The 12,564-nt window shown below is 35.7% G+C and overlaps 1 protein-coding gene across 7 annotated transcripts in view; it reads left to right on the plus strand.

Annotated features, from left to right (window-relative positions):
• The window catches only part of ARHGAP15 (Rho GTPase activating protein 15), a 392,541-nt gene that overhangs the window by 50,135 nt on the left and 329,842 nt on the right, over positions 1–12,564 (plus strand). For 6 of the 7 annotated variants that reach the window (XM_061445138.1, XM_061445129.1, XM_061445154.1 and 3 more), the window contains one exon: positions 11,461–11,535. The exons of the other annotated variant lie outside the window; for it this stretch is intronic. In XM_061445138.1, the coding sequence (XP_061301122.1) occupies positions 11,461–11,535 (75 nt within the window). The remainder of the gene's footprint in view (positions 1–11,460; positions 11,536–12,564) is intronic. 7 annotated transcript variants of the gene reach the window in all.

Genomic DNA, 12,564 nt, shown 5'->3' on the forward strand with positions numbered 1-12,564 from the left:
GCTAGTGGCACTGAATAAAAGGAAATTAGAAAAGTGATATTAAATAATGAAGATTACGTAAGGAAGAGGCAAAAATACAAAAAAGGAGGAGGTTAGGAAAATTGTCTTACTAATGAAGGACCTAGAGACCTCAGCATGTTTAAGCTATCCAAAAGAAATTGAAAGGCAATTGATTTCCTACTTACCTACATTAAGGGACAACTCTGGGCACCAAACAATTCTTTAATGTAGCAGAAAATGGCAATACAAGATGAAATGCCTGGAAGTTGGAAGCCTCCCAAAATAAAATGAGAGTTACAGTACATTTTGCAACGACTAGTGTGTAACTACCAAGAGAATTCATAAATTCATCAGTTTTTCATGCCTTCAAATAAGGAGTGGATTCCTTCCAGGGAGATATCAAACAGAAATTTCCAAGGCTAAGTCCAGTGTGGTTTGGATAAAAATATTTATATAAACAGTTGTAGAAAGAGTGCCATCTTGATTCCACATCCATGTCAAGGGGTGCAGAAACAAAAAGATTCAGTGACAGGTGTTATTTGAAAAACTTCATTGGACTGGGGTCAAAAGAGGAAGAAACTTGAAATGTAAGGAATAAACTGAAGCCTTTTTCCATTTTTCAATGTGCATTTTTGGCTTTGCTAACAGCATGGCATATATGCACCAAATATACAAGCAAATTTCTGTCTTCATTTACCACCAAAGCGTCTAATAACATTTGGCTTGGGTTTTTTTGAGGTTCTATTTGTAAGGTTTTTAAATTTTATTTATATATATATATATATATATATTTAATAAAGTCAGTGATCTCTGTTACAGTTTACCTGGAGTAAGTACTGTCTTTATACACTGCCTGAAGTTTGGATGGCAGTGTATGGCTCTTGTTTTGTTGAAGGTATTCTATTATATGTAAGGTAGGTGACTATCAGAATAGACTGAGGAAAATCAAATCAGGGCAATTTCCAGTCTGTGTAGACACTTCAGAAGTTTCAAACAGAATAATTCCATTTCTTCTTATCTGCTATATTAGCATTATGTGGTTTCCTGTCAGTGTAATGCCACAAAAGTAAAACTGGCAGATTCAGTGTGCTTGGATCAGAAATATGTACTTCCCACTCCTACGCATTCTCTTCAGTACGTGAACCAATTTGTGGAGTGAGCACAAAAGGGGGTGTCATATTATTTGAAATGTTTCCTTGTCTGTGAAAGGCAAATAATGAAATGGCACTTAAGCAATATGACAATAACATTTTGCAATTGTAGTTCTTACTTTGCCAAGACACAAATGGATGACCTTTTTTTTTTAATTTGTTTTCCGTTTTAAACCGTTACAAAGAATCACATCAAGAACCTTGAATCCTAATACACAGTTGAAGAACTAATTTGTCATATAAAAAACTCCAAACAAACCCTAACCTTTGCATTATAGTACTTTTCCCTTGTCAGCAGGTTTTGGTAAATGTGCTAGGATATTAATTTTGTGTGAGATGAAGGCAGATTGCAAGTGGAGAATCCTAGAGCTGTGTAACAATATTAGTAATCACTGCTGTTATACGTAGTTCGCTGTGAATTTGTGATTAAATATAAATCTGAGAAATCTCAAAGGAAGAGTGAAAAAAAATAAGCTTTTAAATATTTCCTTTCTTTTCTTAGCTGGATACTGCGATACCAATAGAATAAGAAGGAGTTGTCCTGCTAATTGACCTTTACAAAAATCACCCGTTTTCTTAATATGCTACTAGAAGTAGATCAGTTATCTTGATTATTTCTTTCATGTCAGTGCTTATAATGGCACCCGGGAAAATCTGTTTGAAAACTTTGCTTCATTCTTTCTTCTGCTGTGTATGTACTTTGGTCCTCTGAACATTGCTAATAAGCAATAGCCATTTTTTTAAAAAAGAAATTACAGGTTGTGATGATACGAGAGACTAATATGAGCCAAAAGGGCTGGGGAAAAAAGAAGTCACATGCTTACTCCTTACAGAGGGAAGGAGTGCAGGTGGCAAGTTGGATGGCCATCTAGGTATTATCAATCTGACAGGTATCCAAGTGGTTCTGTATTACAGTCTCTAATTTTGGTGTCTGAATAGTTTTTAATAAGATTTAGCTGTGGGATTGTCAGCCATGACCTGTGTTAGAAGATATTCTTTCCAATCACATTAAAAATGTACTTTGGGAAAATTCCTGCACTGACAAAAACAAAGGACTTTCCATTGTAAAAGCCAATGTTTTACCTCTGTGTTACCTGGAATCAGCAACTTCAAAGTTAGAAAGGTGGTAGTCTTAGTGGTGTTTTTTTTGCCCTTCATATTAAAGAAACTGAACTAAGATTGGAAGTCAGAGCAAAATAGTTTTATCAAATTCTTTGATTTTTTTTGTTACTGGATTTTCATAATGACTTTTTTTTTGCTTTTATTCCTTATAAATCTAATTTCATTCTGGAGCCAGGACCTTTTCACTGATCCTGTGAAATTTGGACGCAACAATTTGACAATATGTCCAGACCAAAACAATTCAAGTAGTCACACATGACTGATTCATCAGAGCATGCTCAAAGACAGGACTGATGTATCCTTGCAGCAAACAATTCTGTAGGGTAGGGACAGCCTGCTCAAATCTAGTCACCCTAGAGTAAACACTAAGTTAGACACAGCTTAAATGTGCCTTTGAGCACAGGTTTCCACTGCTGACTAGATGAAAGCCCCAAGCCAGGCTGCAGATCCAGCCATGCCGTTGCTTTTATGTCTCTTTCCAACCCCCTAGCAAATGGCCACAATCATCAGAGCAGTACTGGGGTGCACTCAGAAAGGGGAAGGGGAAGAAGCAAGAGAAAAATACTTGTTAGAATAATTTTGTTAATTTGTTTAATGAGCATTTGCAACTTATTTTATTAATTTTCCATTAGTGTTTGTAAGTGTGATAAGTTTGTTCGTCAGAGGGTTGGCAGAAAGGAAGATTGCTGGAAAACTCCATTGGAAATATTCTCTGCTGCAGAGATCTCTCTCATTTTCTTCTCCCTCCTTCTTTTAAAAGTTTAGGTCATCTACCCAAGGAGCAGAAACTACAGTATGTAACATTTTTAATGACTCCCATTCAGTATATGAGGGGCAGTTAAAAAACTATGAATGTTCTGTAAAAATACAATGGGAATTTTATGGACATATAAAATTATTCAAATAATTCCAATTAAAATTTCAAATACGTTATTGTGGAATAGTTAATAAAAAGCATATTCTAAAGTAGCTTATTATTTAAAGTAATAATATTACAATTATGTGATTAGCTGCTAATCAAACTATATTTGGGAAGGAAATGATATTTTAATTTAATATTTTTACTTTTTCCTAAGATAACTGCAATAAAGATGGCTTTTGGACTAAAAAAAAACAAACCCTGCAAATCCAAACATTTTCTTCTCTACTAATTTTTATTAAAAATATCCCTTGTTACCAAATGTGGTTTTCTCAGTTATTATTTCAAAGAGGAATGACACAAAATAAAATAAATCTCTATTAAAATTACTTTTTTTCATTACCTACCTTTATGGATGCCCTTGTTTACTACGTAATATTTTCTGTAGTACTGTATATATGGAATATGCATTGAAGGTAAACAATTTTAGGCAGGTCTGGATTTGATTCACACTAGTTTCAGTATTATGCCTTTGACTTTTATGCACTATGGCCACTGAGTGTTGTGCAGTGCCCAAGGTAGTTTTAATCTAAGCTGTGTGTCAGAAGAATGCCATCTTGGAAAGCAAAATAAACTAGGCTGTGATTTGGTTCAGATGCATGAGCCAGTTTGTTTCAAGTTAACATGGGTGTCCCTCCACTGCCATTGACAATGTAGAGCATATTCTTGCACAAGAATCCTTGAAACTTTTTTGTATCATTCCATTCTCCCTCCCCTCGCCCCCTAAATAGATTCCTCCCCACCCTCTTTGTATTTCTGGCACATATATGTCCACAGGTGTTATTAAGTATAGGGTAGCATGTGGTGTCCATGCTCCAGTGCTATTGCAGAAGAAGGACTTCCTACAGGAAAAAAATGATCACTTTCAGTATTTTGCATGCTGCCCATCTAAGCCCATCATTGCCTGGCATCTACACACTAAGGGCAAGGATCCAGCGAACTTGTGAGTGGGCACCATGCCATCTGAACAGATGGGCATGGAAGCAGGCAGCCAGTAGACCATGTATGTGCATCAACTGTGGGTGTTGAGGGCAAGATTCCCAGTGGAGAATGTCCAAACAGCTGTCTGGCCTGAGCCAACATGCCTACGACCAGGCAAAAGCTCCATCCCTAAATCCTGCTGAGTTGGATTAACCTTCAAAAATAAAAATTGCTTCTGCAGTAGCATAAGGTGAGTTTTTGGCTGGTTTAAATCTGAAAGACAGAATTAGGTAGGCAAGATAAAGAGATGTACTAACATAAAGTCCACTAGAAAGGACTGAGCATTTTTCTAGGAATATTAATATTATTTTATACAAGGGTATTTATGTGGTATACGATAACTGATGACTTGCAGGAGTGTGACATCAGTGTTAATTACACTCTTTCTGTTAAGACAGTCCTTTCAGGAGAAATGAGGCTTTTGAGTGCATTTTGATTGTAGTGTATGTTCTGGATGTGATCTTGTAAAGACAATTCCTTTTTTTTCCCACATTTACTTACTAAGTTTTAATGATTGTTTTGCTTGACTCTTACCCTGAGAATACTATTCTGGGGTACAATCTCAGGTCAGATTTGTTGGCACGATTTGCTGTCATAGCTGGATTCTTAACATTTATTGTCTTTATATTTCTAAGATCAAAGGGGACATGAAAAGGTAATCTATCATTAGTCTCTGTACGAGCTTATATTTTTACATTTACAGACATAACATCAAAGAACACATTTTTTGCAGACGTAGATGGAGGCAAAGAATAGTGAAATACTGATGTCTATGCATATCTGTTCCTGCTGTTTTTACTCCATATTTTCTCTATCATTGGTTCATATTCATCTGTAATTTTACCAAAGCATCTGCAGTAGTTATGATTAATATATTTTAATAGCATGGTGAACCAAAAGTGACAACTGCACTATGAATAGAAAAATATGAATAGGAAACTTATATAATATTTTATAATATACATATTTATGGCTGGATGAATACTTGTCACAATGTGCATGTTTCTGTATTTTGTTACACATTACAGGCTGTAACAGAAAAGGCTAGCACAAATACATAAAAGGTCTCACTTTAAATGTTCATTGCTTGAATCAATGAGTATTGTGTTTAATACAATTACAGCATATTGAAGTTTTGTGGCAAGATTCCATTTTGATTTCTAGTTGGAAATCCTGTGGGTTAAAGAAAATGCAGCTGTTGGTCCCTTTGTGATAGTTTGATCCCCAGGTACATGAATTTGAGTGACCCACAGTCAAATTTAGAGCAGACTTAGGATTTCTTGAACTCATATGATAGGATGGTAATAGCCTGTGGTAGTTGTGTCCTCTTCTACATAAAGTTTTGTCTGATCTCCTATTCCTGAAAAGGCTAAAAATGAAGCCAACTACATCAGCTGCGAACGCCTCAAAGCAAGGATAAATTGGACAAATTTCAAAGTCCATTTGAGTACCTATAGAGAGGAACAGCAGGGCCTCCACTCTAGGGAAAATCCGTTCCTGGGAAACAGAAAGCCGTTAATGGAGAAAAGCACCTAGTATCTGATCTAGGCTTGTCTTTGGAGTAAAAATGTCCCAAACTGGATACCTCAGATTTGGATCATGCCCCTAACAATCTGGGGAAAGAAGATGACATAGTTGCAAACACACCATGATTTGTAATCAAACTCATGATTGTTCATTCTCTGATCACAGAGAATCAGTTCATCTTAACACTGGCTGAAATTTAAACTAGGCTCTGAATAATTATTTTGCTCTTATTTCATGAATGAAGTGGCTGAACAAATCAGGATACTCCCACAGTAACAGTGCCGTGGCGCACATCTACAGCAGGTTCTGAAGCCAGGGAGCACACCCACGTGATTAAATTGCCTTGATGAAAAATACCTACCTTCACAGGCTCAAATACAAAGGAGGACCCTCGCACTGTGGGAAAGGTCTATAGGATTCTGATTTATAAGGGAGCAAGAGGTCAAGGGAAGCAAAACCATTATCATTATTTTCACAGGCTTTGGAGATCTGAACTGAGTATAGAAGGCAGTGTGCTCAAAGGGAGGCATGCAGGGAGAATGCGACACGATCCAGCTTTTTCTATTTTTTTTCCCTTCCTTCCTCCACTGATTTCAGTCTGCAGATTCTGCTGAGAGTATGTCATATGTAACAGACCTGTAAGAGCTGTGAAGTGGTTTTCTTATTAAATGATGCATAGAGAGATTATCTGGTCTGTAGCCAGCACACAAAAGCTCCACCCATGCAAGTTCCTATTCCTGAGCAAAGCATTTGGTCACCTCCACAATGAGTTTTCAGGGGCCTGGGGATGGAGGGTAAGGAGCAAATGTGGGCTGGTGTGGGCAGGACTGAAATTGCATTTTGTGCATCTCTCCCTGCAGGCCTTAGAGAAAAAAAACTGAGTGCGCTAATGTCACATTCCATGACTTGTAGTTTCTATTAGCTTTTCTTCTGATGAAATCTCTTTGGGACAGCAAGGACGAAAAAGACCTCAAATATATGGTTCTGATGTAACCTTTTGGAGGATGGTGTTAGGAGTGGCTACGGCTTTAGGCAAGGAGCGCACTAGGACACAGGGGCTTTCTCTGGGAGTGAACAGGGTCTTCTGCTGAACTATAGTACACTGAGAGCATTAGCAGCAGTGGGTTGGGGTTAGGGAGGAAGGGGATTGCTTCTTCTGTTCCTTGACAGACTCCATTTCTTGAGGATGGTTTGAAAACCCTTATCTGCTGAGACGACAGAAAAGCATCTCTGAATGGGGAGCTCCAGATTATCTCAGTGCTTTTCACAGCAGAAGAAAAACCATAGCAGAGTTGTTTCCAAATAATTTCAGCAGATAATGGTGGACTTGCCATACAGCTCAAGACTGGCTCTTTAAAGCAAAACAAATCATTTTGAGCATGGCAGTCAGTGAAATGTTACAGGATTTTTCTTTCTTTTGCCATTGCCTAGGTGTCTTTCAAGGAATGGGACCATTAAGAAATGTTACAATACATTTTTGTTAAGTTTCTCTGTGTAAGCAATTATGAGCTGTCACAGCAATATGTGACTGGGAATGAAATGACCACAGATGTCACTAAATCAGGTATCACCCCTCCTTGTCTGTTGAGGGAATGGTTTTCACTAAAGTTTATGTCACTAGTTTGTACTTTCATTGCAAACTTTCAAGCTGCCACCAGTAAGTTCGATCCTATAAAGAATGGAGTGCTCTGGCCCTGGTCCAGAAAAACACTTAAGCCCATTGCAGAGTGCTTTGCTGGATCAGGTCCAGAGCGGACCAACATGCTCAACATGTAGGGACTCAACAGTAGGGGCTTTCTCTCTTTTTTGGGTGTTTATAAAGGAATCTCCACATACGTGATTGCAGTCGGTAGGATGAAACAAAACAAAAGCTAGACCCCTAAAAAGAAAGATCAAAGCATGAACAGCATGATAATTTTGGTTTTGGTAGAAATCTAACAAAACCTCCATGAGAACCTTCTTCTTGGTGAAGTAGTACAGTGACTGATGGAGAACGCAGCAGGTAGATGTCATCCCAGGGTTTCTCATTCAATGCAGAGCTCTGCTGCACCAGGTGTTGTTTTGTTGAGCAAACCATGTTTTTTTGCAGGCTGCTTGTAGGTGACCTTTGTAAGGAAATAATCTGTGCTGAACCATTTATTTGATAATCTTAGAAACCACCTAGAAAGTTCTTACAGATATCTTAGTTATTTAGGGATACAAGTGATTTCAGAATGATTTTTTTTATCTGTGCTTTCCACTAGAAAACCTGTCTGAGCCTTTTGAGAAATGCCAGTTGGTTTTGTTAGGTTTGGTTGAAATCAAAAAGAAGTATGCTGCTTCTAATTGACTAGATTAATTAGGTCAGAAATATGCTTGTAATAGGAAATAAAATCCAAATAAGTTCTCCAAGTCTCTTTTTAAGTCAATGCTATGCTATTTGAAGAGAGTATCAATGAGTTAGTCATGATGGATTCCCACAAAAAGAGGGAGAATTTAAACAAATGGGAACACAGAAATAAATGAAATTAAACATCGGGTTATTGTACTTCTCTTTAATGTTAAAACAGCAGTTGTCAGATCTTGCCAGGATACCAGGCATGTGTAATGGAGGCTTTGCCTTTGTATAAAGGATGATGATGGATTAGTGCTTAGATACTGAAATAACTCTGGTAGGAGATGGATACCCTTTAGCTAAAGGAAAGGGGGGCTGCTGAGGCTGAATTTAACAAAACAAGACTTGCCCACAGACTTGCAAGTGCTTGCAGAGTGGATTTTTAATGCTGCAGGTGACATTGTTGCTGACTGAAGAATGTTCATCAAATCAGAAAACTGCTGATAAACTGCCTTTCCCCAAAAAAGATCTCAAACTTCTCCTGTAAATCTCTGCCTTTCATCATATCCTGGGAGGTGAGGTAGAGGACTTGTGACAGATATTATTTAGGTTTTTCTTTAGTTTATTAAGGTAATTGAATGGAGCCATAGAGGGGAAAAAAATAATCTCAAAACATGTCCTTTATGGTTTATCTATTAAAAACTCAAAGAATGAAAATAATTGAGCCTACACTTCCCTTTGAAAATTCTGGTACATCATTGAAACTTGTAAGTATATTGAAAAACTAGTATATTGACAACTGCCACCCAGGTTCTGCTAAGAACATTTTAACTTTGAACTGCATATGTCATGAAGGAAATGATATAACTAGCTCCTTCAGCGATATTTGCAAAATACATTTAAGAGCAAATTTCTATGATACCTGCTGGAATTTTATAAAATCAGTCTTAAAGAATATATTGCCTCCGTTGTTGCTGGATTTTTTGAAGCTGTTTTTGATTCTGGTTTTGGTGGTTTTATTTTTGTTTGTTTTTTTTTTTTAAGTCCTATTACTAAACCAAAAGGCTAGTAAAAATGGGTAAGAAATTTATTAAAGTTTCCATTGGTTCCATTTGTAAGCCAAATATTTAGAGTGTTTTTCTAGAAAAGCTTGATCTTGGCTTACATAGCTGTGGATTTTGATTGTATTTGTGTAACTAAATTCAGACTTTGGAGCTTTAGTACTTTCCTGTATGAGACTGGTCATTGTTGAGCTACAAAGTAACGCAATTTCTTTTATTTTTGCCCTAAAAAAAACCTCTTGCCTTTTTAGCAAAAGTATCACATTAAATTTCTCCCTCTATGCATGCAGTTTTTCTTAATGTTTCTGCTTTGTGTACAGCAAAGAGGTTTTTAAACCACATAATATCATCCGTAACTGAAATTTTTTTACTCATTTCATAGTTCCTGGAAATCTTGCTATTGCCTTTTTATTACACTACCACTAATAATTTGCTAGTACTATAAAAATAATACTTTTTACTATTTCCTTTCGTCATTTGGTTGTGGATGGATTTAGTGCTTCTGAAGTATTCTTTTTAGCATGTATCAAATGTGAGCTTTTCCTTTGCTAATACTCTCATCACTGAACCAAAGACCAGCCCAAAAGCTCTCATCGATGCTGTACACTTCACAAACTTGCATATGGGGCTCCCAACAGACACATATGATTCCTGGGGAGAGCAGCTGAATGTTAAAATACGTACTGTGAAGTGATGGTGTCTTTTATTTAATTTGGTTGAGTGAAAACGTACTTTAGAAAACATCACTGGGCAATATGCTCTGCTGTATGTTAAGGAATAATTATAATGAGGGATCTGGGTAAGAAAGATTTCCTATAATCTAGACCTGAATAGTTGGTTGTATGTCTTGAACACTATAGAAACTTCAGAGTTGTTGAACAGTAAAGATAAAGATAAATGGAATTAATTTCTTTTGAATTTATATACATGTCTCTGCCTGCATTAATATTAAGTTCCATTCAAAATCTAAACAGAAAGACTGTAATCTTAGAAGTTCTCTCAATAGCATCAGCAAATCATTCTTGTTTACCCTACATGCTAATAAAACAGGAACATGACACTCTTGAAAACAAGATTGCAAAATACAGAAAATGTGGTCTGACATTTTTTTTCTCCCCAAAGGAGGTACTGCCACTAACCAAAGTATTTCTTATGAAAGCTCGATTGCTTAAGATGCAGAATATTAAGAGAGAAAAACACTTTAGGACACAGCCATGTCACCAGCTGTTACTCACCCTTAATGAAATTGTTAAGTGATATTCTTCATAAATAGGTCAGAGAAACTTTTGAATTGTGAAGAATGTTTTATCTCCGTCTTTGAAATGTTTGTATTAAATTTAGAACTGGTAATTCATTAAGCTCATTATCTCTGACTAGGAGAGTACAGCAATATCTAGGATATAGATTTCAAGGCTTAAAAATGTTAGTGCTTACAAATAAACATGAAAGCAATGTGTGGAGAAAAAATATGGGATCATAATATGTTTAACTGTTTTTTGAGTGTGGCCCTCTGGATTAATTAAGAACATTTTCTATATTCAGACACTTGAATATAAACAGAATACATTATTACTTTTGGTTAACTCTGTTTTAATAGGGAAAAAGAGAAAGCAGTATGATGAATACAGTGGAAACTAGTTGAGACTGTATTTTGTTGTTTGCTTTTTGGCTTCACTTAAAAGAGGACATAATCACTGAATTCTACAGGATATCAATTCCAAATTATATTATTATTGATTGACATTGAATTTAAACAGTAATTTTTTTTTTTTATATTGGCTTCCTCCTACAAAAGAGGGAACTGGAGGAGATCAGGACTTACTTGGTACTGAGGAATAATTGTAGAATCAGAGGCCAGTATGGCTACAGCTTTCCAGTCATGGAGATTTTAGAAATAGCCTTTAAAGCAGTTTAAACGTACTGGATATATTGTGTGATAGTTCCCAATTATTTTCTAGTTTCTTCATTGACTTGCTTTGTGGCCTTGAGGTTATAATTAGCATTCTTTCAATTTCTGTAAAATGGAACCTAACTAACTAAAAATTTTTTGAGAATCACGATGGAAAAGTCATAATTTAAAATTATTGTTATCAGTTGTTTAACTTTTAGGTAAAGTTGCCAATGTGACATCACAATGAAACACATTCATACCAAAGATGTTTAGAGCTTAGTAGCTATACTTTTCAAATACACAGGGCTCAGGGAACACCAGTTTTCACAGAAATATGGTACTGAAAGTAACCAGGTTTCCAAAACTCCATCCAATGCATGCTGTGTATGCCCAGTAATTAGATTTGTTGTTCCATCTTTACCTGTATGTGTTTGAATCTCTTTGAATTTACATCCTTTTTCTTTTCTTTTTCTTTTTCTTTTTTTTTTTTTTAGGGAAGTCGTCATAGAAGAAATCATTCCCAGCATAACTTAACACTTGCAAATATCATTAGTACACAGGACCACACAGTAAGCAATTGCTCTATAGAACTCATAAATCACTCTTGTTATTTTAAATGTTTGTAATGTAAATGTTGCACATGCTTTATTAAAGAATAAATACATGAGGCTTTGGATGCCTCAAGATATTAAGAGATTTGAGGGACATGATTAATCAATAAAAAGAATAATTTCAGAAGATACAAGGCAATTCGTATAGCTTGATTTTGCTGTTAAGTCACTTGTACCAGACTGATATTTCATCAGTATTAATACCTGGTATAAAGGAATACAACCATGTATTTGTCCCATCTTTGCTCATATTAAGGTATTTTTAATATGAATATCAGTTTTATAATTAAAAGTCATCAAAAAATATAACAAAATTTTCCTTGACATTTTAAAAATCTAGAAGGAATGAGAAGCACGGAGGTTTTTCTGTTAAAAGAAAATGAATATGCACATATAGATTCATCAAAGAAATGTTGGTATCAGTGGTACTTTGTCCTACACAAACTTTTCAGGATTAGGTAGGTTCAGAAGGTTTGAATTCTTGTGACTAGGGAAATTATAGAACCTATATGTGATATAGTGATAATTACTTTTCCTTATAGTTTTTAATACTGTTAGCCTAAGAGAATCTTTTTTTTTTTAAAAATATTATTTAAAAACTCAAATATTTACATATGCATACTCTCATCTTTAATATTTTTCTAAAAAGCAAACAAAACCAAAAGAGAAAAAAAAAAAAAAAAAGCACCTCACAAAAAAACCACCACCACAAAACCCCACACAATAATTTGATTTTCTTGTTTCTTCTTCACTCTTAAGGGAATTTTGGGTCATTTTCTCAATCTTTCAAACACTGAAAAGGTGCAGGAAGGGCAGCAGCTTAACAACAAATGATGATATTTATGGAGACAGAAACAACAAAGCAGGAACATTAAGATATATCTGGAATTTTTTTAAATTTAATATCACCCATTTGCATGAGTTTTGTAGACTGATTTTAGTTGTCTTGGAAGTATCTTCTTGAAAGCAAGTAGAACAGAAAAGGGG

The sequence above is a fragment of the Pezoporus flaviventris genome, unplaced genomic scaffold, assembly GCF_033815535.1.
Source record: "Pezoporus flaviventris isolate CSIRO_AGI_PZ_B2104156 unplaced genomic scaffold, CSIRO_AGI_Pfla_v1 ptg000001l, whole genome shotgun sequence".
NCBI classification, from domain to species: Eukaryota; Metazoa; Chordata; class Aves; order Psittaciformes; family Psittacidae; genus Pezoporus; species Pezoporus flaviventris.